The sequence below is a fragment of the Oncorhynchus mykiss genome, chromosome 19 (assembly GCF_057628025.1).
Source record: "Oncorhynchus mykiss isolate SJ-2025 chromosome 19, ASM5762802v1, whole genome shotgun sequence".
In the NCBI taxonomy this organism is placed as follows: Eukaryota; Metazoa; Chordata; class Actinopteri; order Salmoniformes; family Salmonidae; genus Oncorhynchus; species Oncorhynchus mykiss.
In genome coordinates, this window is record NC_143040.1 from 7,559,784 (window position 1) to 7,585,436 (window position 25,653).

A 25,653-nucleotide genomic window follows, 5' to 3' on the forward strand; every position below is an offset into this window, starting at 1 on the left:
CAGACGTAATTGAGCTGCTCTCTTAAAATAATTAAAAACCGATTGTTACCAAAATCACATGTTACCGAATTCCCAAGTTAACAAAGCCCCATGGTACCCAAACCCCATGTTACCCAAAACACCATGTTACCCAAAACCCCATGTTACCCATAACCCCATGTTACCCAAAACCCCATGTTACCCAAACCCCATGTTACCAAATCCCATGTTACCCAGAACCCCATGTTACCAAAATCCCATGTTACCCAAAAACCCCATGTTACCAAAAACCCCATGTTACCCAAAACCCCATGTTACCCAAACCCCATGTTACCAAATCCCATGTTACCCAGAACCCCATGTTACCAAAACCCCATGTTACCCAAACCCCATGTTACCCAAACCCCATGTTACCCAAAACCCCATGTTACCCAAAACCCCATGTTTCTCTGGTGGTAAAAACCAAACTAAATGAATAATGGTGGTTGCAATCACTCCTTTTAGACTTCGTCCAAGGTTCTAGAAAGATAAACTAATTCTGAACTTGTTATTAAAATTAGAACCACTTCAGGTTTGTCACCACATTTTAAACACCAGTCCACTGCTGACCATCGATTTAAAACACAAAACTGACCTAAGATCAGCATGTAGGGTCAGCTTCATTCTACTCCTACTCCGTCCCCTGGGCTGCTCTCTCCTGTCCCGGTCCAGCTTCAGCTCTGGAGCTCAGAGAGACCATCTCCATGGCATTGACATCAAGATCCATGCTGCTCACCCTGTTCACTCTCTTCTGCCTCCTGGTAGGCTAGGGAGAAGCAGCACCAACTGTCAGACATTTACTCTCTAGTATCTCCATTCTCTCTCCTTCCCTCTACCCCTCACCCTCACCCTCTAGTTTAAATGACTTGTAACGTCTGAGTCAATGTCTTTACCTTGTAGTACAGGTAGGAGGTGGTGATGGATGTCAGTAGGATCAGCAGCACTACAACGTGTCTGATGATGAAGGCTGGCAGAGGAGAGGCTGCAAACAGAAATACCTTTGATAAGGGGACTGATCATCATCACATAGATCTGTGGGAAATCTGTCAATGACAAAGTTATTTGTCTGGTTCATGTTCAGTTACCTGTGATGGTGAGGGAGAGGAGCTCACTCTCAGAAGAGAAGCTATGAGAGAAAACATCAGTCTCATAAACACAGCTGTAGTTCCCTTGGTGGGAGTTATCTGCAGCAGGGAAGAGGAAGGCAGCAGAGTGATTGACAGCTGGCTGGATCTGCTGTATGTTGGAGCCGGTGAACGTGAGGAGGAAGGAGCCTCCTGGGTACTGTGGCTGAGTGGAGCAGGTGATGGTGAAGTTGTAGCCCCTGAACATCTCGGACCCCTGGTGGCCCCTGGAGACCCCTCCCATTGAGTCAGTCAGGAAGATATCAGGCTGGACTGTATCAATAAAAGAGAACAAGAAAAACCTTCAACTAGTTTCCTATAGATATGACAACAACATGATCATGTAACAGTGCCAGCCACCCTCCCTCACAGGGCAACATGAGTAGTGGGCCTACAGTCACTGAGACAACATATGTTGATATCAGGCTTAAGCAGGACATCTGGAACAAGAGGAGAGAAAAATAAAACGTAGCTCCTCAACTACTTTCCTCATTTAGATGTGACAATAACATGACATGTGACAGTGGTAGTGAGTAGAGACGTTCACTGAGATAACACTCACATACAAAAGCATTCTGGGATATTTAAGTTGTATTTGATTCCTACTTGACTGAGTGATCTATTTAGTAAAGCAGACTGACAAGTTAAACAGTCATCATGAGAGGTGCAGAGGAAGTTGTATGAATGAAGGAAATCAGTTGAATATAATTATAATATGTTGTTATTACCTGAGCAGATCACTGTGAGGCCAGGAAGGAGATAAGAACTTCTCCAACACTCCCTCAGTGAAGACTCAGACCCAGAACAGATAACTTCAACCCCTCTAGTGGTGTCTCCAGGTGGTACTGAAACAGTGGAGCCACAACCCAGCTGTCTACACACTACTGCTCCTACAGCCTCCTGGTCCCCGTCAGCTCCCACAGTCCTCCACTCTCCCTGGTCGTACCACTCCACTCCACCAGCACAGCGACTGCTTCCTCCCACCAGCCTCACGTCATCAGGCTCTGAGAAAAGAAAAGAGAGAGACAGTAATCTTACTATTTTCTCACTAAAACATACCTATATTGTCTCTCATATTCTTCACTCCAGATGAGAAACAATGTTGATTGATTGACAAACTATTTCTTACCTGAGCAGGTGAGTCCAACAGCATTACCAGGTAGGCAGGTGTTGTTCTCTCTGTCTGAGGTGTCACACACCAGGAGAAAGGACTCTTTGCCTTTACACTGAAACTCTTTATCCCAGGTCTGACCCTCACCTTCTCCATAGAGCCCTCCCTGTAGAGCTGCAGGAGCCCCACAGCCAAGCTCCCCACAGACTACCTCTGCATCCTGCCGGTCAAAGTCAGCTTCACACACTGAGGCCCAGGACTGATTGGACTTCACCTCCACTCTCCCAGAGCAGAGTCCAGCTCCATCCACAAGCCGCACAGACTCTGGAGAAAAAGAGTTGGTTGAACATTCAATCAGTTTTGTTGATGACACTGTCAAGGACTCAACACAAATATGTTGGATAAAAGATTGTAGTTTGCTATGTTTGATACTGTAAGAGGTAGAAATGGGTTCTTAGTCACTCAGGATAGGGTTGGGAATAATGCAGGCAGGAGACAGGAATAAGTTCACTTCACTTTATAGAAAATAAACAGCTGGACATCCATCAGGCAGCTTCACTTCAGTACCATCTGAACTACAATGATCCGCCCATGAACATCTCCCATAAACCAATATGACAAACACAAATATAATGTTTAAATACATCTGACATCTCTCCCTCTATTTAATTGAAATAAAAACACATAAAACATGATACATGGTAATATTGTATAATGTATAAATAAATCTCTCAATATGACCAGTCTCTTACCTGAACAGGTCACATGATGATAATATTCACCATTACAGACACCAGGTTCTTCTATGATGTCACACTGTCTAATATAAGACTCATCTCCAGAGCAACCACCCAGTCTGACTCCTCTTCTTCCATCTTCAATCAGACGTCCTCTAGATTCAGCTACAGGATTCCCACAGTCCAGCTCTCTACACACAACCTTAGTCTCTCTCATGCTCCACCAACTAAAACATACACCTGACCACTCTCCTCTGTAGAAGACTTCCACTGTCCCAGAACAGGAAGTGGTCCCATCCACCAGTCTGACTGAGTCTTCAGCTGTAAACAGCAGAGAGGAAAACACAGTGGTGAGGACAGATGATGACAGTGATTCTGTTATTCTAACAGCAGTATTGCTTTGTGGTTGACAAGTATTAGTAGTTCCATAAAACACTTCTTGTTATTGGGGTTTAGAATGGTTTGTATGGACACATGAATTTATCCATGTGGGATAATAAAGTTGACTAATATTGAACTGCTATAATCACTGTAGATTTATACTCTACCTACCTGGTGGACTGACACTTTGAGCCTGGAGATCTGAGGAGAAAGAGTGAGACAGAGGAGAAAGAGAGAGAAAGACACAGAGAGATAGAGAGAAACAAAGGAGAAAGGGAGGAGTCAGAGGAAGAGAGAGGCAGAGGTGAAATGAACATCAACATGACCTTTCATGATGTGATGGGGAAGACAGGCTTATCGTTGGTATGGTGCAACAACACCCCTGTGTACACACACTATATATACAAAAGTATGTGGACACCCTTTCAAATTAGTGGATTATATTTCAGCCACACCCCTTCCCCACCCCTTCCACACAGTAATACAGGCAAACACTGGCATTAGAATGGCCTTTCTGAAAAGCTCAGTGACTTTCAACATGGCACCATCATAGGATGTTGAGATCGGTGTGGAGGAACTTGACTGGCCTGCACAGAGGCTAACCTAAACCCCATCGAATACCTTTGTGGTGATTTGAAATGCAGACTGCAATCCAGGCCAAATCGCCCAACATCTGTACCTAAGCTCATTAATGCTCTTGTGGCTGAATGGAAGCAAGTCCATGCAGCAATGTTCCAACATCATTGCCTATCGAATATACAGTGTCTATGGGGTCAACAGTCTTTAGAACCTTGTTTGAGGCTTCTACTGTGAAGGAGGGGGGATGAGAGCTGTTTGAGTAAGGGCTCTGCCAGAGTGGCATGAGCTGATCACACTCGCTCACGTGATAGCGACCTGCGTTCCATTGCAATTCTAAAGACAAAGGAATTCTCCGGTTGGAACATTATTGAAGATTTATGTTAAAAACATCCTAAAGATTGATTCTATACATCGTTTGACATGTTTCTACGGACTGTTATATAACTGTTTGTCTGAACCTTCGCCTGGACTTATGAGTTTGGATTTGTTTACTAAACACGCTACCAACAGGAGGTATTTGGACATAAATGATGGACTTTATCGAACAAAACAAACATTTATTGTGGAACTGGGATTCCTGGGAGTGCATTCTGATGAAGATAATCAAAGGTAAGTTAATATTTATAATGCTGTTTCTGACTTCTGTTGACTCCACAACATGGCGGGTGTCTGTATGGCTTGTTTTTGTGTCTGTGCGCCGTACTCAGATTATTGCATGGTGTGCTTTTCCGTAAAGTGTTTTTGAAATCTGACACAGCGGTTGCATTAAGGAGAAGTGGATCTATAATTCCACGCACAACATTTGTATATTTTATCAATGTTTATTGTGAGTATTTCTGTAAATTGATGTGGATCTCTGCAAAATTACCAGATGTTTTGGAAGCAAAACATTACTGAACATAACGTGATTTTTGGATATAAATATGAACTTCCTCAAACAAAACATACATGTATTGTGTAACATGATGTCCTATGAGTGTCATCTGATGAAGATCATCAAAGGTTAGTGATATATTTAATCTGTATTTCTGTTTTTTGTGACTCCTCTCTTTGGCTGGAAAAATGGCTGTGTTGTTCTGTGACGAGGTGCTGACCAAACATAATCTGATGGTGTGCTTTCGTCGTAAAGTCTTTTTGAAATCAGGCAATGTGGTGGGATTAACAACAAGTTTATGTATGTTTGAGGAATTTTAATTATGAGATTTCTGTTGTTTGACTGTTGTCAAATCGATCCCGTTAACGGGATCTTAGCCCGTCTCTTCCATAGGAGGTTAAATTTGATGACAAAACAGTGGTAGGCCTGATCACCGACAACGAGCTCCAAGCACACCATGTCAGTCGTGAAGAGGGCACGACAAAACCTATTCCCCCTCAGGAGACTGAAAAGATTTGGCATGGGTCCTCAGATTCTCAAAAGGTTCTACAGCTGCACCATTGAGAGCATGGTAGCATCACTGCCTGCTACGGCAACTGCTCAGCCTCCGACCGCAAGGCACTACAGAGGGTAGTGTGAATGGCCCAGTACATCACTGAGGTCAAGCTTCCTGCCATCTAGGACCTCTATAACAGGCGGTGTCAGAGGAAGGCCCTGAAAATTGTGAAAGACTCCAGACTCCCTAATCATAGACTGTTCTCTCTGTTACCGGAGCGCCAAGTCTAGGTCCAAGAGGCTTCTAAACAGCTTCTATCCCCAAGCCATAAGACTTCTGAACATCTAGTCAAATGGTTACCCAGACTATTCATATTGCCTCCCCCCCCTCTCAAAACCACTGCCACTCTCTTTTGTCATCTATGCATAGTCACTTAACTTGAAAATAAAAGAGAGCCGCACACTCCATGAGCTCAGATGCAAATATTTAATTATCAACGTTTTGACAGCCAAGCTGTCTTCATCAGAGTTTTCTACTCCGCTAGCCAGCACCTCTAGCCAGCACCTCTAGCCAGCACCTCTAGCCAGCACCTCTAGCCAGCACCTCTAGCCAGCAACTCTAGCCAGCACCTCGCCTGAATAGGTGTGCGTTTCTTTTTCTTCTAGATACAGTGCCTTGCGAAAGTATTCGGCCCCCTTGAACTTTGCGACCTTTTGCCACATTTCAGGCTTCAAACATAAAGATATAAAACTGTATTTTTTTGTGAAGAATCAACAACAAGTGGGACACAATCATGAAGTGGAACGACATTTATTGGATATTTCAAACTTTTTTAACAAATCAAAAACTGAAAAATTGGGCGTGCAAAATTATTCAGCCCCTTTACTTTCAGTGCAGCAAACTCTCTCCAGAAGTTCAGTGAGGATCTCTGTTGACCTAAATGACTAATGATGATAAATACAATCCACCTGTGTGTAATCAAGTCTCCGTATAAATGCACCTGCACTGTGATAGTCTCAGAGGTCCGTTAAAAGCGCAGAGAGCATCATGAAGAACAAGGAACACACTAGGCAGGTCCGAGATACTGTTGTGAAGAAGTTTAAAGCCGGATTTGGATACAAAAAGATTTCCCAAGCTTTAAACATCCCAAGGAGCACTGTGCAAGCGATAATATTGAAATGGAAGGAGTATCAGACCACTGCAAATCTACCAAGACCTGGCCGTCCCTCTAAACTTTCAGCTCATACAAGGAGAAGACTGATCAGAGATGCAGCCAAGAGGCCCATGATCACTCTGGATGAACTGCAGAGATCTACAGCTGAGGTGGGAGACTCTGTCCATAGGACAACAATCAGTCGTATATTGCACAAATCTGGCCTTAATGGAAGTGTGGCAAGAAGAAAGCCATTTCTTAAAGATATCCATAAAAAGTGTCGTTTAAAGTTTGCCACAAGCCACCTGGGAGACACACCAAACATATGGGAAGCTGCTCTGGTCAGATGAAACCAAAATTTAACTTTTTGGCAACAATGCAAAACGTTATGTTTGGCGTAAAAGCAACACAGCGCATCACCCTGAACACACCATCTCCACTGGTGGTGGTGGCAGCATCATGGTTTGGGCCTGATTTTCTTCAGCAGGGACAGGGAAGATGGTTAAAATTGATGGGAAGATGGATGGAGCCAAATGCAGGACCATTCTGGAAGAAAACCTGATGGAGTCTGCAAAAGACCTGAGACTGGGACGGAGATTTGTCTTCCAACAAGACAATGATCCAAAACATAAAGCAAAATCTACAATGGAATGGTTCAAAAATAAACATATCCAGGTGTTAGAATGGCCAAGTCAAAGTCCAGACCTGAATCCAATTGAGAATCTGTGGAAAGAACTGAAAACTGCTGTTCACAAATGCTCTCCATCCAACCTCACTGAGCTCGAGCTGTTTTGCAAGGAGGAATGGGAAAAATGTCAGTCTCTCGATGTGCAAAACTGATAGAGACATACCCCAAGCGACTTACAGCTGTAATCGCAGCAAAAGGTGGCGCTACAAAGTATTAACTTAAGGGGGCTGAATAATTTTGCATGCCCAATTTTTCCGTTTTTCATTTGTTAAAAAAGTTTGAAATATCCAATAAATGTCGTTCCACTTCATGATTGTGTCCCACTTGTTGTTGATTCTTCACAAAAAAATACAGTTTTATATCTTTATGTTTGAAGCCTGAAATGTGGCAAAAGGTCGCAAAGTTCAAGGGGGCCGAATACTTTCGCAAGGCACTGTAGTCACTTAACTTTACCTCGATGTTCATACTACCTCAACTAACCGGTGCCCCCACACACTGACTCTAACCGGTGCCCCCACACACTGACTCTAACCGGTGCCCCCACACACTGACTCTAACCGGTGCCCCCACACACTGACTCTAACTGGTGCCCCATACACACTGACTCTAACCGGTGCCCCCACACACTGACTCTAACCGGTGCCCCCACACACTGACTCTAACCGATGCCCCCTCACACTGACTCTAACCGGTGCCCCCCACACACTGACTCTAACCGGTGCCCCCACTCACTGACTCTAACCGGTGCCCCCTCACACTGACTCTAACCGGTGCCCCCACACACTGACTCTATCCGGTGCCCCCACACACTGACTCTAACCGGTGCCCCCTCACACTGACGCTGTACCGACACCCCCTCACACTGACTCTGTACCGACACCCCTGTAAATACTGTTATTTTTCACTGCTGCTCTTTAATTACTTGTTACTTTTGTCTCTTATTCTTCTCTGTATTTGCTTAACTGCCCTCTCGGTTAGGGGCTCGTAAGTAAACATTTCACTGTAAGGAAACTGTTGTTTTCGGCGCATGTGACCATTAACATTTGATTTGATTTGACTCTGAACTTGATCGTTATAGACTGCATTTTTTTATTGCACATTTTGCTATTTTGCTATTTGCCTCATGACTTCAGACTTTGTTGACTACAAACTTTCTTTACAAACTATGTTTGTTCCCACACTTGGGACTCTGACTCTCTATTGGTTACATGGACTTTTGGCCTCCCATCCTTTTCCCACCACCTCCAGCTGGCTTTGTATTCATGTTACCTGAGGAAATCGCTGTACAATAGGATCTTGTTGCCATCTGATGTACATTCATAACAGACAGGACACGGTGGCAGACTATCTGACCACTGTGATTGATAGAAAACAGAGAACAAAATGGACAATGTAGAGACAATGTGAGCATGGCCTTGCTATTGAGAGAGGTCATCATAGGCAGAGAGAAGACAGGCTATGTGCCCACTACTCACAAAATGAGGTGAAAACTGAGCTGCACTTCCTAACCTCCTGCCAAATGTACGTCGATATAGGAGACATATATTTCTCTCATATTACAAGGCACCCAAAATAATTTGAAAACAAATATAATATTGACAAGCTCCTGTATCTGTTAGGTGAAATACCACAGTGTGTAATCATGTCAGCAGAATGTGTGACCTGTTGTGATGAGAACAGGGTAACCAGTGGAGAACAAACACCACAGTAAATAAAACCTAGGACTAGATTTATCACTTTAGTTCATTTCCCTTGACATTTGTACTTCTACTTTTTGTACACACAGCTCACGCTCTCCTACACACACCAGCTGGCTGAGAGGTCCCTAGTGGAGCCAGGTGGCTGAGAGGGCCCTAGAGGAGCCAGCTGACTGAGAGGGCCCTGTGGAGCCAGCTGACTGAGAGGGCCCTAGTGGAGCCAGCTGACTGAGAGGGCCCTAGTGGTGCCGGCTGGCTGAGAGGGCCCTAATGGAGCAGGCTGGCTGAGAGGGCCCTTGTGGAGCCGGCTGGCTGAGAGGGCCCAAGTGGAGCCAGCTGGCTGAGAGGGCCCTAGTGGAGCCGGCTGGCTGAGAGGGCCCTAGTGGAGCATTCTGGCTGAGAGGGCCCTAGTGGAGCAGGCTGGCTGAGAGGGCCCTAGTGGAGCCGGCTGGCTGAGAGGGCCCTAGTGGAGCCGGCTGGCTGAGAGGGCCCTAGTGGAGCATGCTGGCTGAGAGGGCCCTAGTGGAGCAGCCTGGCTGAGAGGGCCCTAGTGGAGCCGGCTGGCTGAGAGGGCCCTAGTGGAGCCCTTCCCTTACAATTTCTCTCTTCCCTCCCCTCTCTCTTCCCTCCCCTTCTCTCTCTTTCTCTCTCCTCGACAATTCTCTCTCTCCCCTCCCCTTCTCTCTCCCCCCCTTCTCTCTTTTTATCTCTCCTCCACAATTCTCTCTCTCCCCTCTCCTTTTCTCTCCCTTACCCTCCTCCCTCCTCTACCTCCTCTCTCCCCTACCCTCCTCTGTCCCCTCCCGTCCTCTGCTCTCCCCACCCTTCCTCTCTCCTCCCTCTCGTTCTATATCAACATAACAAAATCCTACCTGTGCTCCACAACAGGGTCATCAGTACCACTGCAGGTATCATATCTGTCTCTAACTGGGGTTACTGTCATGAAGAGAGGACTGATGTGTGGAAAATACTGCTAGGCTATATGACTTCTCTCTCATTATGTCTTAACTTCAATGATGTGAGATGAACTTCTTAGCAACTTATCTTGGATCAGGGGTTGAACACACTACAGCAAACTGATATGTTAAAAAAACTCCACAGGAAACTGCTGACAGAGCAGCAACATTTCACATAGTGTCCTATAATATCACCTCTAACTTTCTACTGCTTGAGTTCACCTCTTATAGAATATTGGCTTAATGTTCCAGCACCTAAATATAAACAGTACCAGCACCCAAAATGAGTACTGATGAGGTCTCATGTCAGAGCAGGAGAAGGGGGGATGTGGTGTAGAAGCTAGAGGTCTGTTACCCAAGTCAACTCAACAGGCCTGATGCTATATGTCAGGGTCAGGCTGGGCCAAGAGAGGAACAGGTTACTGGTTATGATGACATCACTGGTGAGAAGTCACTAACAAAAAGATATTCATTTGATTTAAATGTTTGTCTCTCTCTCTCCTCCCCTGTCTCCTTCTACCAACCCAGTCTGTTAGTAAGAACTATCTCTCCCTCCCTTCTCCCCTGTCTCCTCCTCAGTCTGTCAGTGAGTAAGAACTATCTCTCTCTCCTATCTCTCTCTCTCTCCCTCCTCCCCTGTCTCCTCCTCAGTTTGTCAGTGAGTAAGAACTATCTCTCTCTCCCAGCCTTGTGGTTGCTTAAAGAGCCCCCCCCCCCATCCACAAAAGGGGACATATCTGTGTATGTTGTGGTCTTGTGAATTCTGTCTGAATTCTGGTAAAGAGGATGCTCTTTTATCTCAGCATCTCTACAGATTCTCTTTTCTCCCTGTATTTGTTGGCTTGGAAATGTTGATACCGGAGACAGTTATCAGAAGAAACTGTGTAACCAAGCATTTATAGAGGCTGAGAAATGCATTCTAATGAATTGGAGGGCTGGTTATCCTCCAACAAGGTCACAATGGACGGCAGAAATGTCTCGTTATGTATCACTAGATGTGATTTACTGGTCAACGTTTATGAGGTCGGGATGCCTTATATGGACAACTGTAGGACAAAAGGATTCTGTCTAAAAAACATGACCACTTCCTGTTTTCAACAGCTGTTGGGTTGTTCAGTCCTGGGGGTCTGCTGTCCTGTGTGTTGTCACTCTGTCCTTGACCTAACACACCTGGAACCAATAGTGAATGTTTCACTCACACCCTAAAGATGAGTGGGATGTGTTGGGTTGGGGTGGTGGAGGACGGGCCGACCCAGATACACCTTACAGTATGTACAAAAGTATGTGGACACCCCTTCAAATGAGTGGATGTGGCTATTTCAGGCACACCCCTTCATGACCTGTGAATAAAATCGAGCACACCGCCATGCAATCTCCATAGACAAACATTGGCAGTAGAATGGCCTTACTGAAGAACTCAGTGACAATCAACACGTCACCATCATAGTATGCTACCTTTCCTACAAGTCTGTTGGTCTAATTTCCAACCTGCTTTAGCTGCCCCGGTCAACTGTAAGTGCTGTTATTGTGACGTGGAAACGTCTAGGAGCAGTAGTGGCTTAGCCTCGAAGTGGTAGCTCACACAAGCTCACAGAACGGGACCGCGAGTGCTGAAGTTTGTCGCGTGTAAAAATCATCTGTCCTCGGTTGCAACACTCACTTCTGAATTCCAAACTTCCTCTGGAAGAAACTTCAGCACAAGAACTGTTCGTCTGGAGCTTCATGAAATGGGTTTCTACAGCAGAGCAGCAGCACACAAGCCTAAGATCACCATGTGCAATGCCAAGCGTCTGCTGGAGTGGAAACACTTTCTCTGGAGTGTTGAATCACGTTTCCCCATCTGGCAGTCCGTACCACAAACCTGGGTTTGGCAGATGCCAGGAGAACGCTACCTGCCCCAAAGCATAGTGCCAACTGTAAAGTTTGGTGGAGGAGGAATAATGGTCTGGGGTTGTTTTTAATGGATCGTGTTAGGCCCCTTAGTTTCATTGAAGGGAAATCTAAACGCTACAGCATACAATGACATTCTAGACAATTCTGTGTTTCCAACTTTGTGGCAACAGTTTGGGGAAGGCCCTTTCCTGTTTCAGCATGACAACGCCCCTGTACACAAAGCGAGGTCCATACAGAAATAGTTTGTTGAGATCGATGTGGAAGAACTTTACTGGCCTTCACAGAGCCCTGACCTAAACCCCATTGAATACCTTTAGGGATGAATTGAAACGTCGACTGAGCCAGGCCTAATCGCCCAACCTCACTAATGCTGTTGCGGCTGAATGGAAGCAAGTCCCCGCAGCAATGTTCCATCATCTAGTGGAAAGCCTTCCCAGAAGAGTGGAGGCTGTTATAGAACCAAAGGGGGACCAACTCCATATTAATGCCCGTGATTTTGGAATGAGATGTTAGATGAGCAGGTGTCCACATACTCTTGGTCATGTAGTGTACATTCCCCTTCAATGCAAATGTATAACTCTCTTTGCAGATGAGATTAAATCTAATTTTTAAAAAAAAATCATTTTTTAAATCATTAATTTCAGAGGTCAGGGGTCAAGCTGAGCCAGACCAAGAGTGGAAAAGGTTGCTGGTTATGATGACATCACTGGTGAGAAGTCAGTAAAGACAAGATATTCAGTTGGCAGCATGTTAGTCTGTCAGCCCTATCTCTGCTGACATCTCACTTTCTCTCCACGCCTTCTCTCTCTCTCTCTCTGTTCCTCTCTCTCTCTTCCTGACAGATAGCATCAGACCTGTTGCCTTGGTAACAGACCTCTATCATCTACACCCCCCTTCTCCCTCTCTAACATCAGACCAATATAATATATAATATGTCAAGTATAAGTAGTTCCATAAAACACTACTTGTTATTGGGGTTTAGAATGGTTTGTATGGACACATGACTTTCTTCATGTGGTATAATAAAGTTTACTAATATTGAACTGCTATAATCACTGTAGATTTATTCTCTACCTACCTGGTGGACTGACACTTTGAGCCTGGAGATCTGAGGAGAAAGAGAGAGACAGAGGAGAAAGAGAGAGAAAGAGACAGAGGAGAAAGGGAGAGAGAGACAGAGAGATAGAGAGAAAGGGAGGAGTCAGAGGAAGAGAGAGGCAGAGGTTAAATCAACATAACATGACCTTTCATGATATGATGGGGATGACAGTGGTATGGTGCAACAACACCCATGTGTAAACACATTCCCCATCTCTCCTCCACCCTCCTCTCTCCCCTACCCTCTTCTCTCCTACGCAAATCTCTCTATCCCGTCCCCTCCCATCGTCTCTACTCTACCCTTCTCTCTCCTACCCTCCACTCTCCCCTTCCCTCCTTTCTCCCCTCCCCTTCTCTCTACCCTACCCTCTATCCCCTACCCTCCTCTCTCCTCCACCCTTCTCTCATATCTACCCTCCTCTCTCCTCTACCCTTCCCTCTTTTCTCCTTCTCAAATCTCTCTCCCCTACCCTCCTCTCTCACCTATCTTGCTCTATGCCCTCCTTTCCCATCGCCCCTCCCTTTCTCTCTCCCCAACCCTCCTCTCTCCCTACCCTCTCTCTCTCCTCCTCCTCAAATCTCTCTCCCCACCCCTCCTCTCTTCTCACCTCTCTCTCTCTCATTCTCTCTCTCTCTCTCTCTCTCTCATTCTCTCTCTCTTAGTGACGTATAGTGTTGGACCTGTTGATCTTGACTTAGCTAATAGACCTCTATCATCTACACCCCTCCCTTCTCCTACTCTAACATAACACCAATATAATATATAATACATAATATATACTCTCATTCATTTACATAGAGACAGATACAATCAATCATTGACACACTGAATATACAACAGTCAGATGCATGACACCATCACAACTTAACTGACATTAGTGCCTGTCCCCAGATGGACAGTTAGACTACAGTAAAGTACATTTACAGGTGATTACATCATTGTCCTGCTTTGAGACACATTTTTACTGTCTGCTTCCAGTTGTATGTTATTTTACTAACCCTGCAAATTATAATATATCTGATAATATCAAAACATATCTCAGTAACTGTCACAAGTGTATAGCAGTATAACAGCATCATACCTCTGCTCCACAACAGGGTCATCAGTACCACTGCAGGTATCATATCTGTCTCTAACTGGGGTTCCACAGTCTGCTATCATAAAGAGTGGACTGAAGAGTGGAAAATACTGCTAGGCTATATGACTTCTCTCTCATTATGTCCTAACTTCAATGATGTGAGATTAACTTCTTAGCAACTTATCTTGGATCAGGGGTTGAACACACTACAGAAAACTGATATGTTAAAAAAAACTCCACAGGAAACTGCTGACAGAGCAGCAACATTTCACATAGTGTCCTATAATATCACCTCTAACTTTCAACTGCTTGAGTTCACCTCTTATAGAATATTGGCTTAATGTTCCAGCACCTAAATATAAACAGTACCAGCACCCAAAATTAGTACTGATGAGGTCTCATGTTAGAGCAGGAGAAGGGGGGATGTGGTGTAGAAGCTGTCTGTTACCCAAGTCAACTCAACAGGCCTGATGCTATATGTCAGGGTCAGGCTGGGCCAAGAGAGGAACAGGTTACTGTTTATGATGACATCACTGGTGAGAAGACAGTGATAAAAATATATTCTCTCTCTCTCCCCCTCCTCCCTCTCTACCCTACTTCCCTTCCCCTCCCCCTCTCTGTCTCCCTCCCAGCCTTTAATTTATATTAAATAAAGTAAGGGGAGGTAGAAGAAGGGAAAAGGGGGAGAAGAGGAGAGGAAAGGGAGGAGAAGAGGAGAGGGGGGAGAAGAGGAGAGGGGGGATATGAGGAGAGGAGAGGAGAGGGAGGAGAAGAGGAGAGGAGGGGTGGGGGGGGGGAGAAAAGGAGAGGAGAGGGGGCAGAAGAGGAGAGGAGAGGGGGGAGAAGAGGATAGGGGGGAGATGAGGAGAGGAGAGAAGGGAGAAGAGGAGAGGAGAGAATGGAGAAGAGGAGAGGAGAGAAGGGAGAAGAGGAGAGGAGAGAAGGGAGAAGAGGAGAGGAGAGAAGGGAGAAGAGGAGAGGAGAGAAGGGAGAAGAGGAGAGGAGAGAAGGGAGAAGAGGAGAGGGGAGAAGGGAGAAGGGGAGAGGAGAGAAGGGAGAAGAGGAGAGGAGAGAAGGGAGAAGAGGAGAGGAGAGAAGGGAGAAGAGGAGAGGAGAGAAGGGAGAAGAGGAGAGGGGAGAAGGGAGAAGAGGAGAGGCGAGAGAAGAGGAGAGGAGAGAAGGGAAAAGAGGAGAGGGGAGAGAAGAGGAGAGGAGAGAAGGGAGAAGAGGAGAGGGGAGAGAAGAGGAGAGAAGGGAGAACAGGAGAGGAGAGGGGGGAGAAGAGGAGAGGAGAGAAGGGAGAAGAGGAGAGGAGAGGGGGAGAAGAGGAGAGGAGAGAAGGGAGAAGAGGAGAGGAGGGGGAGAAGAGGAGAGGAGAGGGGGGAGAAGAGGAGATGAGAGGGGGAGAAGAGGAGAGGAGAGAAGGGAGAAGAGGAGAGGAGAGAAGGGAGAAGAGGAGAGGAGAGAAGGGAGAAGAGGAGAGGAGAGAAGGGAGAAGAGGAGAGGAGAGAAGGGAGAAGAGGAGAGGGGAGAAGGGAGAAGAGGAGAGGTGAGAGAAGAGGAGAGGAGAGAAGGGAAAAGAGGAGAGGGGAGAGAAGAGGAGAGGAGAGAAGGGAGAAGAGGAGAGGGGAGAGAAGAGGAGAGAAGGGAGAAGAGGAGTGGAGAGGGGGGAGAAGAGGAGAGGAGAGAAGGGAGAAGAGGAGAGGAGAGGGGGAGAAGAGGAGAGGAGAGAAGGGAGAAGAGGAGAGGAGGGGGAGAGGAGGAGAGGAGAGGGGGGAGAAGAGGAGATGAGAGGGGGAGAAGAGGAGAGGAGAGAAGGGAGAAGAGGAGAGGAGGGGGGAGAAGAGGAGAGGGGGGACAGAGGAGGGGGGGGGGAGAAGAGGGGGAGAAGAGGAGAGGAGGGCCTGCCTGCAGTATATACACAAAATCAACAAAAGTATGTGGACACCTGCTCGTCAAACATCTCAATCCAAAATCATGGGCATTTGCATGGATTTAGTCCCCCCCATTTGCTGCTATAACAGCCTCCACTCTTCTGGGAAGGCTTTCCCCTAGATGTTGGAACATTGCTGCGGGGACTTGCTTCCATTCCAAGAGCATTAGTGAGGTCGAGTGATTAGGCCTGGCTCACAGTCAGCGTTCCAATTCATCCCAAAGGTGTTTGACGTTTTTAATGTCAGGGCTTTGTGAAGTTCTTCCACACCAATCTCAACTAACCATTCATGTATTGAATTCGCTTTGTGTACAGGGGCGTTGTCATGCTGAAACAGGAAAGGGCCTTCCCCAAACTGTTGCCACAAAGTTGGAAGCACAGATTCCTCTAGAATGTCATTCTATGCTGTAGCATTAAGATTTCCCTTAACTGGAACCATGAAAAACAGCCCCAGACCATTATTCCTCATCCACCAAACTTTACAGTTGTCACCATGCATTAGGGCAGGTAGCGTTCTCCTGGCATCCTCCAAACCCAGATTAGTGTGTTGGATTGCTAGAAGGTGAAGATGATTCATTACTCCAGAGAATACATTTCCACTGCTCCAGAGTCCAGTGGCTGTGAGTTTTACACCACTCAAGCCGACGCTTGACATTGCCCATATTGATCTTAGGTTTGTATGCAGCTGCTCGGCCGTGGAAACCCATTTCAGGAAGCTCCTGACAAACAGTTTCTTGTGCTGATGTTGCTTCCAGAGGCCGTTTGGATCTCGTTGGTGAGTGTTGCAGCCAAGTACAGACGATTTTTACACGTTACACTCTTCAGCACTCGGCGGTCCTGTTCTGTGAGCTTGTGTGGCCCACTACTTCTTGGCTGAACCGTTGTTGGTCCTAGATGTTTCCACTTCACAATAACAGCACTTACAGTCGACCGGGCAGCTCCAGCAGGGCAGGAATTTGACAAACTGACTTGTTGGAAAGGTGCCATCCTGTGACGGTGCCACGTTGAATGTTACTGAGATCTTCAGTAAGGCCATTCTACTGCCAATGTTTGTCTATGGAGATTGCATGGCTGTGGGCTTAATTTTAAACACCTGTCAGCAACTGGTGTGGCTGAAATGGCCCAATCTACTAATTTGAAGGGGTGTCCACATACTATTGTATATATAGTGTATTCACCCAGCTGTCTGGTCCAGGAGAATATCACCTGTGATGCTGTCTGGTCCAGGAGAATACCGCCTGTGATGCTGTCTGGTCCAGGAGAATATCACCTGTGATGCTGTCTGGTCCAGGAGAATACCACCTGTGATGCTGTCTGGTCCAGGAGAATATCACCTGTGATGCTGTCTGGTCCAGGAGAATATCACCTGTGATGCTGTCTGGTCCAGGAGAATATCACCTGTGATGCTGTCTGGTCCAGGAGAATATCACCTGTGATGCTGTCTGGTCCAGGAGAATATCACCTGTGATGCTGTCTGGTCCAGGAGAATATCACCTGTGATGCTGTTTGGTCCAGGAGAATATCACCTGTGATGCTGTCTGGTCCAGGAGAATATCACCTGTGATGCTGTCTGGTCCAGGAGAATATCACCTGTGATGCTGTCTGGTCCAGGAGAATATCACCTGTGATGCTGTCTGGTCCAGGATAATATCACCTGTGATGCTGTCTGGTCCAGGAGAATATCACCTCTCAATATTGGGACGGCAGGGTAGCCTAGTGGTTAGAATGTTATGTAAGGATCAGACTGTATAGGCTATATTACATGTATTTAGTGTATTATTGGGGCAGCAGGGTAGTGGTTAGAATGTTATGTAAGGATCAGACTGTATAGGCTATATTACATGTATTTAGTGTATTATTGGGGCAGCAGGGTAGTGGTTAGAATGTTATGTAAGGATCAGACTGTATAGGCTATATTACATGTATTTAGTGTATTATTGGGGCAGCAGGGTAGCCTAGTGGTTATAATGTTATATAAGGGTCAGACTGTATAGGCTATATTACATGTATTATTGGGGCAGCAGGGTAGCCTAGTGGTTAGAATGTTATATCAGGGTCAGACTGTATAAAAGCCAAGTACTAAGAATGAAGAGTCAGTTCTTCCATGGAATTGTTCAGCTTTGTTACTGTTTGTAATAAAGTCTAGTTGAATTCACAGGTTCTGGTTTGGTGAAATAGTTGATTCAATATTTTCCACAACAGTCAATGTGTCTAAACTGCAAGAACGTTGAAATTAAGTTGTTTTCAAGTCGTTATTAACAACAACCTTCAACTAAAACCAAACGTCTATTGGACGTTGGGTATCGTCTTCTTTTCAACGTCTTTTCAATGACATTTAGCTTGGTGGTACAGCCCAATGTCAAAACACAGCTTTAATGTGTCCAAATTAATAACCAACATGCAGAAACCATTTGTGATACTGTTGTTGGTGCTGTTGAAACTAACACAACTAAAAACACATGGAAATGGGAGATATATTTTACCTCCCTGGTTAGAGGACAAATCAGGTTGTTGGTGCTGTTGAAACTAACACAACTAAAAACACATGGAAATGGGAGATATATTTTACCTCCCTGGTTATAGGACAAATCAGGTTGTTGGTGCTGTTGAAACTAACACGACTAAAAACACATGGAAATGGGAGATATATTTTACCTCCCTGGTTAGAGGACAACCTGCAGAAGACAGTCAGCTACATTTTTGAGAGAGCATTTACATTTAGAGGTCGTTAAACAAAGGAACACAACACTTATTTTTCATCCCTCATCGATATCATGTTGAAATCATTTGTGTGAGAGTGGGGAGATGAGGTTGTCCTGTTAAAACTAACAGCTCAAAAACCACATGGAATCTGGGAATAATGTGTACATCACTGGTTAGAGGACAACTTGTAGAAAACATCTAGCTACATTTTGATTCAAGTGGGTCACCAATGCTGTAAGTGTAACACAGCTCTTTTTGTGTTAGTCACTTTCTGTTATATCATATAAATATCACTCTTTCAATTCAGAGCCTGGATTTTCCCCCTGAGGCTAATATCCATATCATCACGTTTAGTGTTCTACATTGTGACATCATTAAAATACTCCTTCTACAATGTTTAAACATTCTACATTGTGACATTATTAAAATACTCATTCTACAATGTTAAAACATTCTACATTGTGACATCATTAAAATACTCCTACTACAATGTTTAAACATTATACATTGTGACATTAATTCATTGATATCATGAAACAATTCCATCATTAATGTATTTTCTGATGTTTGATCAGAGATATTTTATCAGAGTATCTCTTGTCACATTGATCACAGCTAGGAGGTTTCTCTCCTGTGTGTGTTCTCTGGTGTATAATCAGATGACTAGATGTAGTAAAATTCTTCCCACATTGTTCACAGCTATAAGGTTTCTCTCCTGTGTGTGTTCTCTGGTGTATAATCAGATGGCTGGATGTAGTAAAATTCTTCCCACATTGATCACAGCTATAAGGTTTCTCTCCAGTGTGAATTCTCATGTGTACTTTTAGTGAATTTGATCTTAAGTAACTCTTCCCACAGTTAGAGCAGCAGTGAGATTTCTTCCCTGTTGGTCTCCACTGGTGTTTCTTGAGGTGTTCTGATCGGGAGGGACTCTTCCCTGCCTCGTCAGCTTCATGATGTTGTTGAGGCTCCCCAGAGGATCCACGATAGTCACATCTCTCTCCTGTGTGAACAACAAGTCAGACAGATGGTTAAAGGCCCACAACAGCAGAAATCCACTGTAAAATGTGATGCCAACAGCGTAGCCATGATATTGTACAACAATTGACGTCTGTAATGAATGTTAAAATCATTTGACAATTGTCTTGAGACAGTCAAGTGAGCAACAATAGTCATAGTCTTGTTTTCACATTAGTAGTAACATCGATGATTGTCGGCTATAAATAAGTTATTACAGTTGCTGAACCCCTAAGCAGTGTGCCAGACAACCTTTGGTCACCAATATAGGCCCCTTTCTGTGTTTGCTCAAATAGGCGCACGAGGGCAATGAATTGAATGTGAGAGTGGTTACATTTATCCAGCCCCCATCCCTCAGCTGTTTACCAAACCAAGTCTCGCCAAGCGTCGCCTGAACCTAAAAGACGCACATCGCCATCTGATGACTGGAGTGGCAACGCAGTTGAGGAACCAAAAGTTTATTTTTCATTTATTTCATTAAAGTTGATTATCATATTAAGTCGTTCTTAGAGAAGCATGTGTTGATTTATTCGTTTTTAATGAGTGATAATTTAAAACAAACTCTAGACCCACTACATATTTACATTGAACCATAGTTCTGACATGGATCATTTAGACCCACTACATATTTACATTGAACCATAGTTCTGACAGGGATCATTTAGACCCACTACATATTTACATTGAACCATAGTTCTGACATGGATCATTTAGACCCACTATATATTTACATTGAACCATAGTTCTGACAGGGATCATTTTGACCCCAGAGGCATATCTTTTATCACAGCCAAAATGTGGTTTATTCAATGTTTCAATTTTTCATGACTTTGTCAATCAACTTGTTCTTGATACATCTAAATCCTGGTTTAGTGTTTCTGTATCAATAAGGACTTTTAACAAATTAAAATCCTTTGGAGTCATTTTGACTCCAGCCAAAAACACCTTTGATAAATAGGACGTTTATTTCAAATCAAAATCACATTTTATTGGTCACATACACGTGTTTAGCAAATGTTTTGCAGGTGTAGCAAAATGCTTGTGTTTCTAGCTCCGGCAGTGCAGTAATACCTAACAAGTAATATCTAATAATTTCACAAATCTAAGTATTTGAATGTAGGTTTCTCTGTAGACATGATCCATCCCACCAGAGGGTGGAGGGGCACCTGTATCAGTGGTTTTGACCAGATAGACACCTGCAGACACACAGTATAGTGCCTCCCATGTTCTCTCCTAAGATTGGACTTTCTATACCACGTATCACCTGACTGTGTACAAAACTGCCAATGATAGAAACCTCTTCCAGTGGTATACAGTGTATTCATTAAGTATTCAGACCCCTTCACTTATTCCACATTTAGTTACGTTACAGCCTCATTATAAAATGTAATATATTTTTCCCCCTCATCAACCTACACACAATACCCCATAATAACAAACCAAAAACAGGCTTGAAATTTTTGCAAATGTCTTTACTTAAGTATTCAGACCCTTTACTATGAGACTCAAAATTGAGCTCAGATGCATCCTGATTCCATTGATCATCCTTGAGATGATTCTACAACTTGATTGGAGTCCACCTGTGGTAAATTCAATAAATTAGACATGGTTTGGAAAGGCACACACCTGTCTATATAAGGTCCCACAGTTTACAGTGCATGTCAGAGCAAAAACCAAGCCATGAGGTCAAAGGAATTGTCAGTAGAGTTCTGAGACAGGAATGTGTCGAAGCACAGATCTGTGGAAAGGTACCAAAAATGTCTGTAGCATTGACGGTCCCCATGAACACAATGGCCGCCGTCATTCTTAAATGGAAGAAGTTTGGAACCACCAATAAATACTCTTTCTAGAGCTGGCCACCCGGCCAAACTGAGAAATCGGGGGAGAAGGGCCTTGGTCAGGGAGGTGAACAAGAACCCGATGTTCACTCTGACAGAGCTCCAGATTTCCTCTGTGGAGACGGGAGAACCTTCCAGAAGGACAACAATCTCTGCAGCACTCCACCAATCAGGCCTTAAAGTAGCGATGATTAAATTGTCAACATTTATTTCAATGGACAATTCTGTGAACTGTTCTGTGAAATGTGTTGGCTAGAGATGATTTGCAGGAGCTTGCAGGGATTTGTAGGCATGTTGTCTACTTAGATGCTAATTAGCATTTTCGAATCTGAGAGTAGAGAGAGACATCCCCATTAGTTCCTGCCAAGGCAGCAGCTACTCTCCCTGGGGTTTATTATGGATCCCCATTAGTTCCTGCCAAGGCAGCATATACTCTTCCTGGGGTTTATTATAGATCCCCATTAGTTCCTGCCAAGGCAGCAGCTACTCTTCCTGGGGTTTAATCTGGATCCCCATTAGTTCCTGCCATGGCAGCATCTACTCTTCCTGGGGTTTATTATGGATCCCCATTAGTTCCTGCCAAGGCAGCAGCTACTCTTCCTGGGGTTTATTATAGATCCCCATTAGTTCCTGCCAAGGCAGCAGCTACTCTTCCTGGGGTTTATTATGGATCCCCATTAGTTCCTGCCAAGGCAGCAGCTACTCTTCCTGGGGTTTATTATGGATCCCCATTAGTTCCTGCCAAGGCAGCAGCTACTCTTCCTGGGGGTTTATTATGGATCCCCATTAGTTCCTGCCAAGGCAGCAGCTACTCTTTCTGGGGGTTTAATATGGATCCCCATCAGTTCCTGCCAAGGCAGCAGCTACTCTTCCTGGGGTTTATTATAGATCCCCATTAGTTCCTGCCAAGGCAGCAGCTACTCTTCCTGGGGTTTATTATAGATCCCCATTAGTTCCTGCCAAGGCAGCAGCTACTCTTCCTGGGGTTTATTATGGATCCCCATTAGTTCCTGCCAAGGCAGCAGCTACTCTTCCTGGGGTTTATTATGGATCCCCATTAGTTCCTGCCAAGGCAGCAGCTACTCTTCCTGGGGGTTTATTATGGATCCCCATTAGTTCCTGCCAAGGCAGCAGCTACTCTTCCTGGGGTTTATTATGGATCCCCATTAGTTCCTGCCAAGGCAGCAGCTACTCTTTCTGGGGGTTTAATATGGATCCCCATCAGTTCCTGCCAAGGCAGCAGCTACTCTTCCTGGGGTTTATTATGGATCCCCATTAGTTCCTGTCAAGGCAGCAGCTACTCTTCCTGGGGTTTATTATAGATCCCCATTAGTTCCTGCCAAGGCAGCAGCTACTCTTTCTGGGGGTTTAATATGGATCCCCATCAGTTCCTGCCAAGGCAGCAGCTACTCTTCCTGGGGGTTTATTATGGATCCCCATTAGTTCCTGTCAAGGCAGCAGCTACTCTTCCTGGGGTTTATTATGGATCGCCATTAGTTCCTGCCAAGGCAGCAGCTACTCTTCCTGGGGTCCAGCTAAAATAAAGGCAGTTATACCATTTTAAAATCATGACAATAAATTGACAACACACTGTGTCCTCAGTCACCTTGTCCCAGAGAGGTTTACATGGTTATCAAAACATCACACCAGGGTGAGTCTAAAGAAAACACAGCCCTGTGGGGAAAATGAATGGAACCATCTCCCTGTTTGACCTCTAGTTGTTATGGATATTATGACTCTACAGAGACACACAGTGGACGTGTCAAAATATGTTCCATTGATAAATCACACTTTATTTAACCTCAATGTCATCTTGTGTTTACATGGCTTTGTAGATTTTAGCTGTATATAGGATGTATTCTGGATGTTTTCAGTGTGTTTTTAACCCTTTGAGACAATGGATTAATCACAATTAAAAATAGTGCACTAACATTACACAAAGTGAACTCAAGTCTGACAGCCCAAACAAACACACACATTCTCAGTCAAAAACACAAGTCAGAACACAGCCTCTCGATTCTCTCATGTGTTTTCAGGTTCTCTGACTGGGAAAATGTCTTTCCACAGTGAGAGCAGTGGTATGTCTTCTCCTCCTGTGTATTTGTATGTATTATTTCATGCTCTTTCAGGTACCTTAACCGGGTAAATCTCTCTCCACACTGGGAGCAGCGGTACATCTTCTTACCTGTGTGTGTCCTCTCATGCTTGTTCAGGTTTCCTACCTGGCCAAAACTCTTTCCACAATGGGAACATTGGAAAAGCTTTTCCCCTGTGTGTCCCCTCTCATGCGTTTGCAGGCTCCCTAACTGGGTAAACGTCATTCCACATTGGGAACAGTGGTAAGGCTTCTCTCCAGTGTGTATTCTCTTATGTGTTCTCAGGCTCCCTGACTGAGTAAAACTCTTTCCACACTGGGAGCAGTGATGTCGTCCTGCTGGTTTGGACGTCTCGGGGTCTGGTTTCCCTGAAGGACTCTTCCTGCTGTCAGAAGGAGAGTCTGGTCTCTCTCCTGTCAAAGACAAACAGATGATTTAATTAAACAGAGACCTGAATGAAACCTCCACATGATAAAACTTCCTATGATGTATAATCTAGACTAGATCCCTCAATCACCTGAAGTCACTTTTCACAAGTGTTATTAAAGCCACTACAAAATGCAGGTCTCTGTGTGGTTCTTAGTCAGAGAGGCCTATAGAATGGTCTAGAATGTCATTGTATGTTGTAGCGTTACACCAGTCCAGCCTAAGCTTGACACTCTAGCAATGATAAAGTACTTTATGATAACGCGAAAATTAAATAAACGATTTGGTATCATTTTTATTATGGAAGAGTGAATAAGTGTGCTTCAAACGGTTTGTTTGTAATGATTTGTAGCCATCGTCTCGACTACCTGTGCATGAGAGTCCATTCAACTCAGTTTCCCTACCTGAAAAAAACCGCCATTCCGTAAAGTGTATTCGCGCTCGCAAATTCAGGAAGAAACCGAAGAGCAGATGGCCTGACCGCGTTTTGCGACTGTCGGCTCACTTGACCGCAGTCAACGGTGGGCTGGAAATCGCCTCCAGTTTAGTACAGTGGAATTGCAGTATTGAATGAAGGCAAGTCCATTCCGTGAGACATTTAAGTTGTGATTTTGGGTGCAAATCCATTGTTAAAGTTTTGTTGTTGGCCAGCTTCTTGATGGTATTCACATCTTACAGTGTAGCTTTATCAATTCCTACATTAAAAAACGGCATTTAAGCTCAGAACTAGAGTAGAATGCCGTTTTAAAACCTCGTATCAGTTCAACAACTATTTTCAAGACAGGACTTACTGGTGTTACTCAGATCTTCTGTCTCCTTCTCTTCTTCCCTCTCCTCCTCCTTCAATATGACAGTTATCTCTCCTTCATTCACTCCAAAAAAAGTATAATCGTTTTCTTCCTCTTCTTTCTGTGTAACAGCCTCACCCTCTACTCCTTCGTTTACTGTGACATCCTCCTCTTCAGTCTCCTCTTTCACGACAACGTTCAGCCAAATACCTTCTTTCTCCTTCCAGCAGACCTCTTTTTTAGCAGGAGGGCAGCAGCTTGCTGAGCTCATGGTCGGGGGTGTTAGCCACTAGCCTAGTGATAGGCTCATTTATCAAGCCAGCTACCGTTACCTGACTAAACGGAAATATGACATGAAATGGGGAAACTAGTTAAAAGACAGAATTATGTTCCAAATACAGAAGTAAATATAGACCGAAGCAGTCTGAACAGCTTGAACGTTTCCGCTAGGAAGCTACCGAGGTGGCTGACTAGATGTTGTTGAAGAAGCGTCCCGTCCACTACATTATACGTCACTCTGATAGCATCGCCTGAAAAACGCATATCGCCATCTGTTGACTGGAGTGGTTAACGCAGATAAATGTTTATTTTATTTCCAGACAAAAAGTTCATTTTTACATTTCTTTCATTAAATAATTATATAATAGTCAGACAACTGCAGATTTGTAATAAGTATGAATTTAAAACCTACTTCCACATTCTACCAACCCAACAGATGTTTCTACTACAGGGAATATTAACCAATGAGGTGGGTCTTTCCACATTCTACCAACCCAACAGATGTTTCTCCAACAGTGAATATTAACCAATGAGGTGGGTCTTTCCACATTCTACCAACCCAGCAGATGTTTCTACTACAGGGAATATTAACCAATGAGGTGGGTCTTTCCACATTCTACCAACCCAACAGATGTTTCTACTACAGGGAATATTAACCAATGAGGTGGGTCTTTACACATTCTACTAAC

At 44.5% G+C, this 25,653-nt stretch overlaps 1 protein-coding gene across 1 annotated transcript; it reads right to left on the reverse strand.

The window, feature by feature from the left end:
* Positions 1–23,143: 23,143 nt before the first annotated feature.
* LOC149974787 (uncharacterized) lies at positions 23,144–25,198 on the reverse strand. Its single transcript, XM_090209996.1, has 2 exons — positions 24,689–25,198; positions 23,144–23,884 (listed from the first exon to the last, which is right to left on the reverse strand). The coding sequence occupies exons 1-2, from the start codon at positions 24,954–24,956 to the stop codon at positions 23,361–23,363; spliced, it is 792 nt and encodes a 263-aa protein (XP_090066122.1). The 5' UTR covers positions 24,957–25,198; the 3' UTR covers positions 23,144–23,360.
* Between the last annotated feature and the right edge of the window lie 455 nt (positions 25,199–25,653).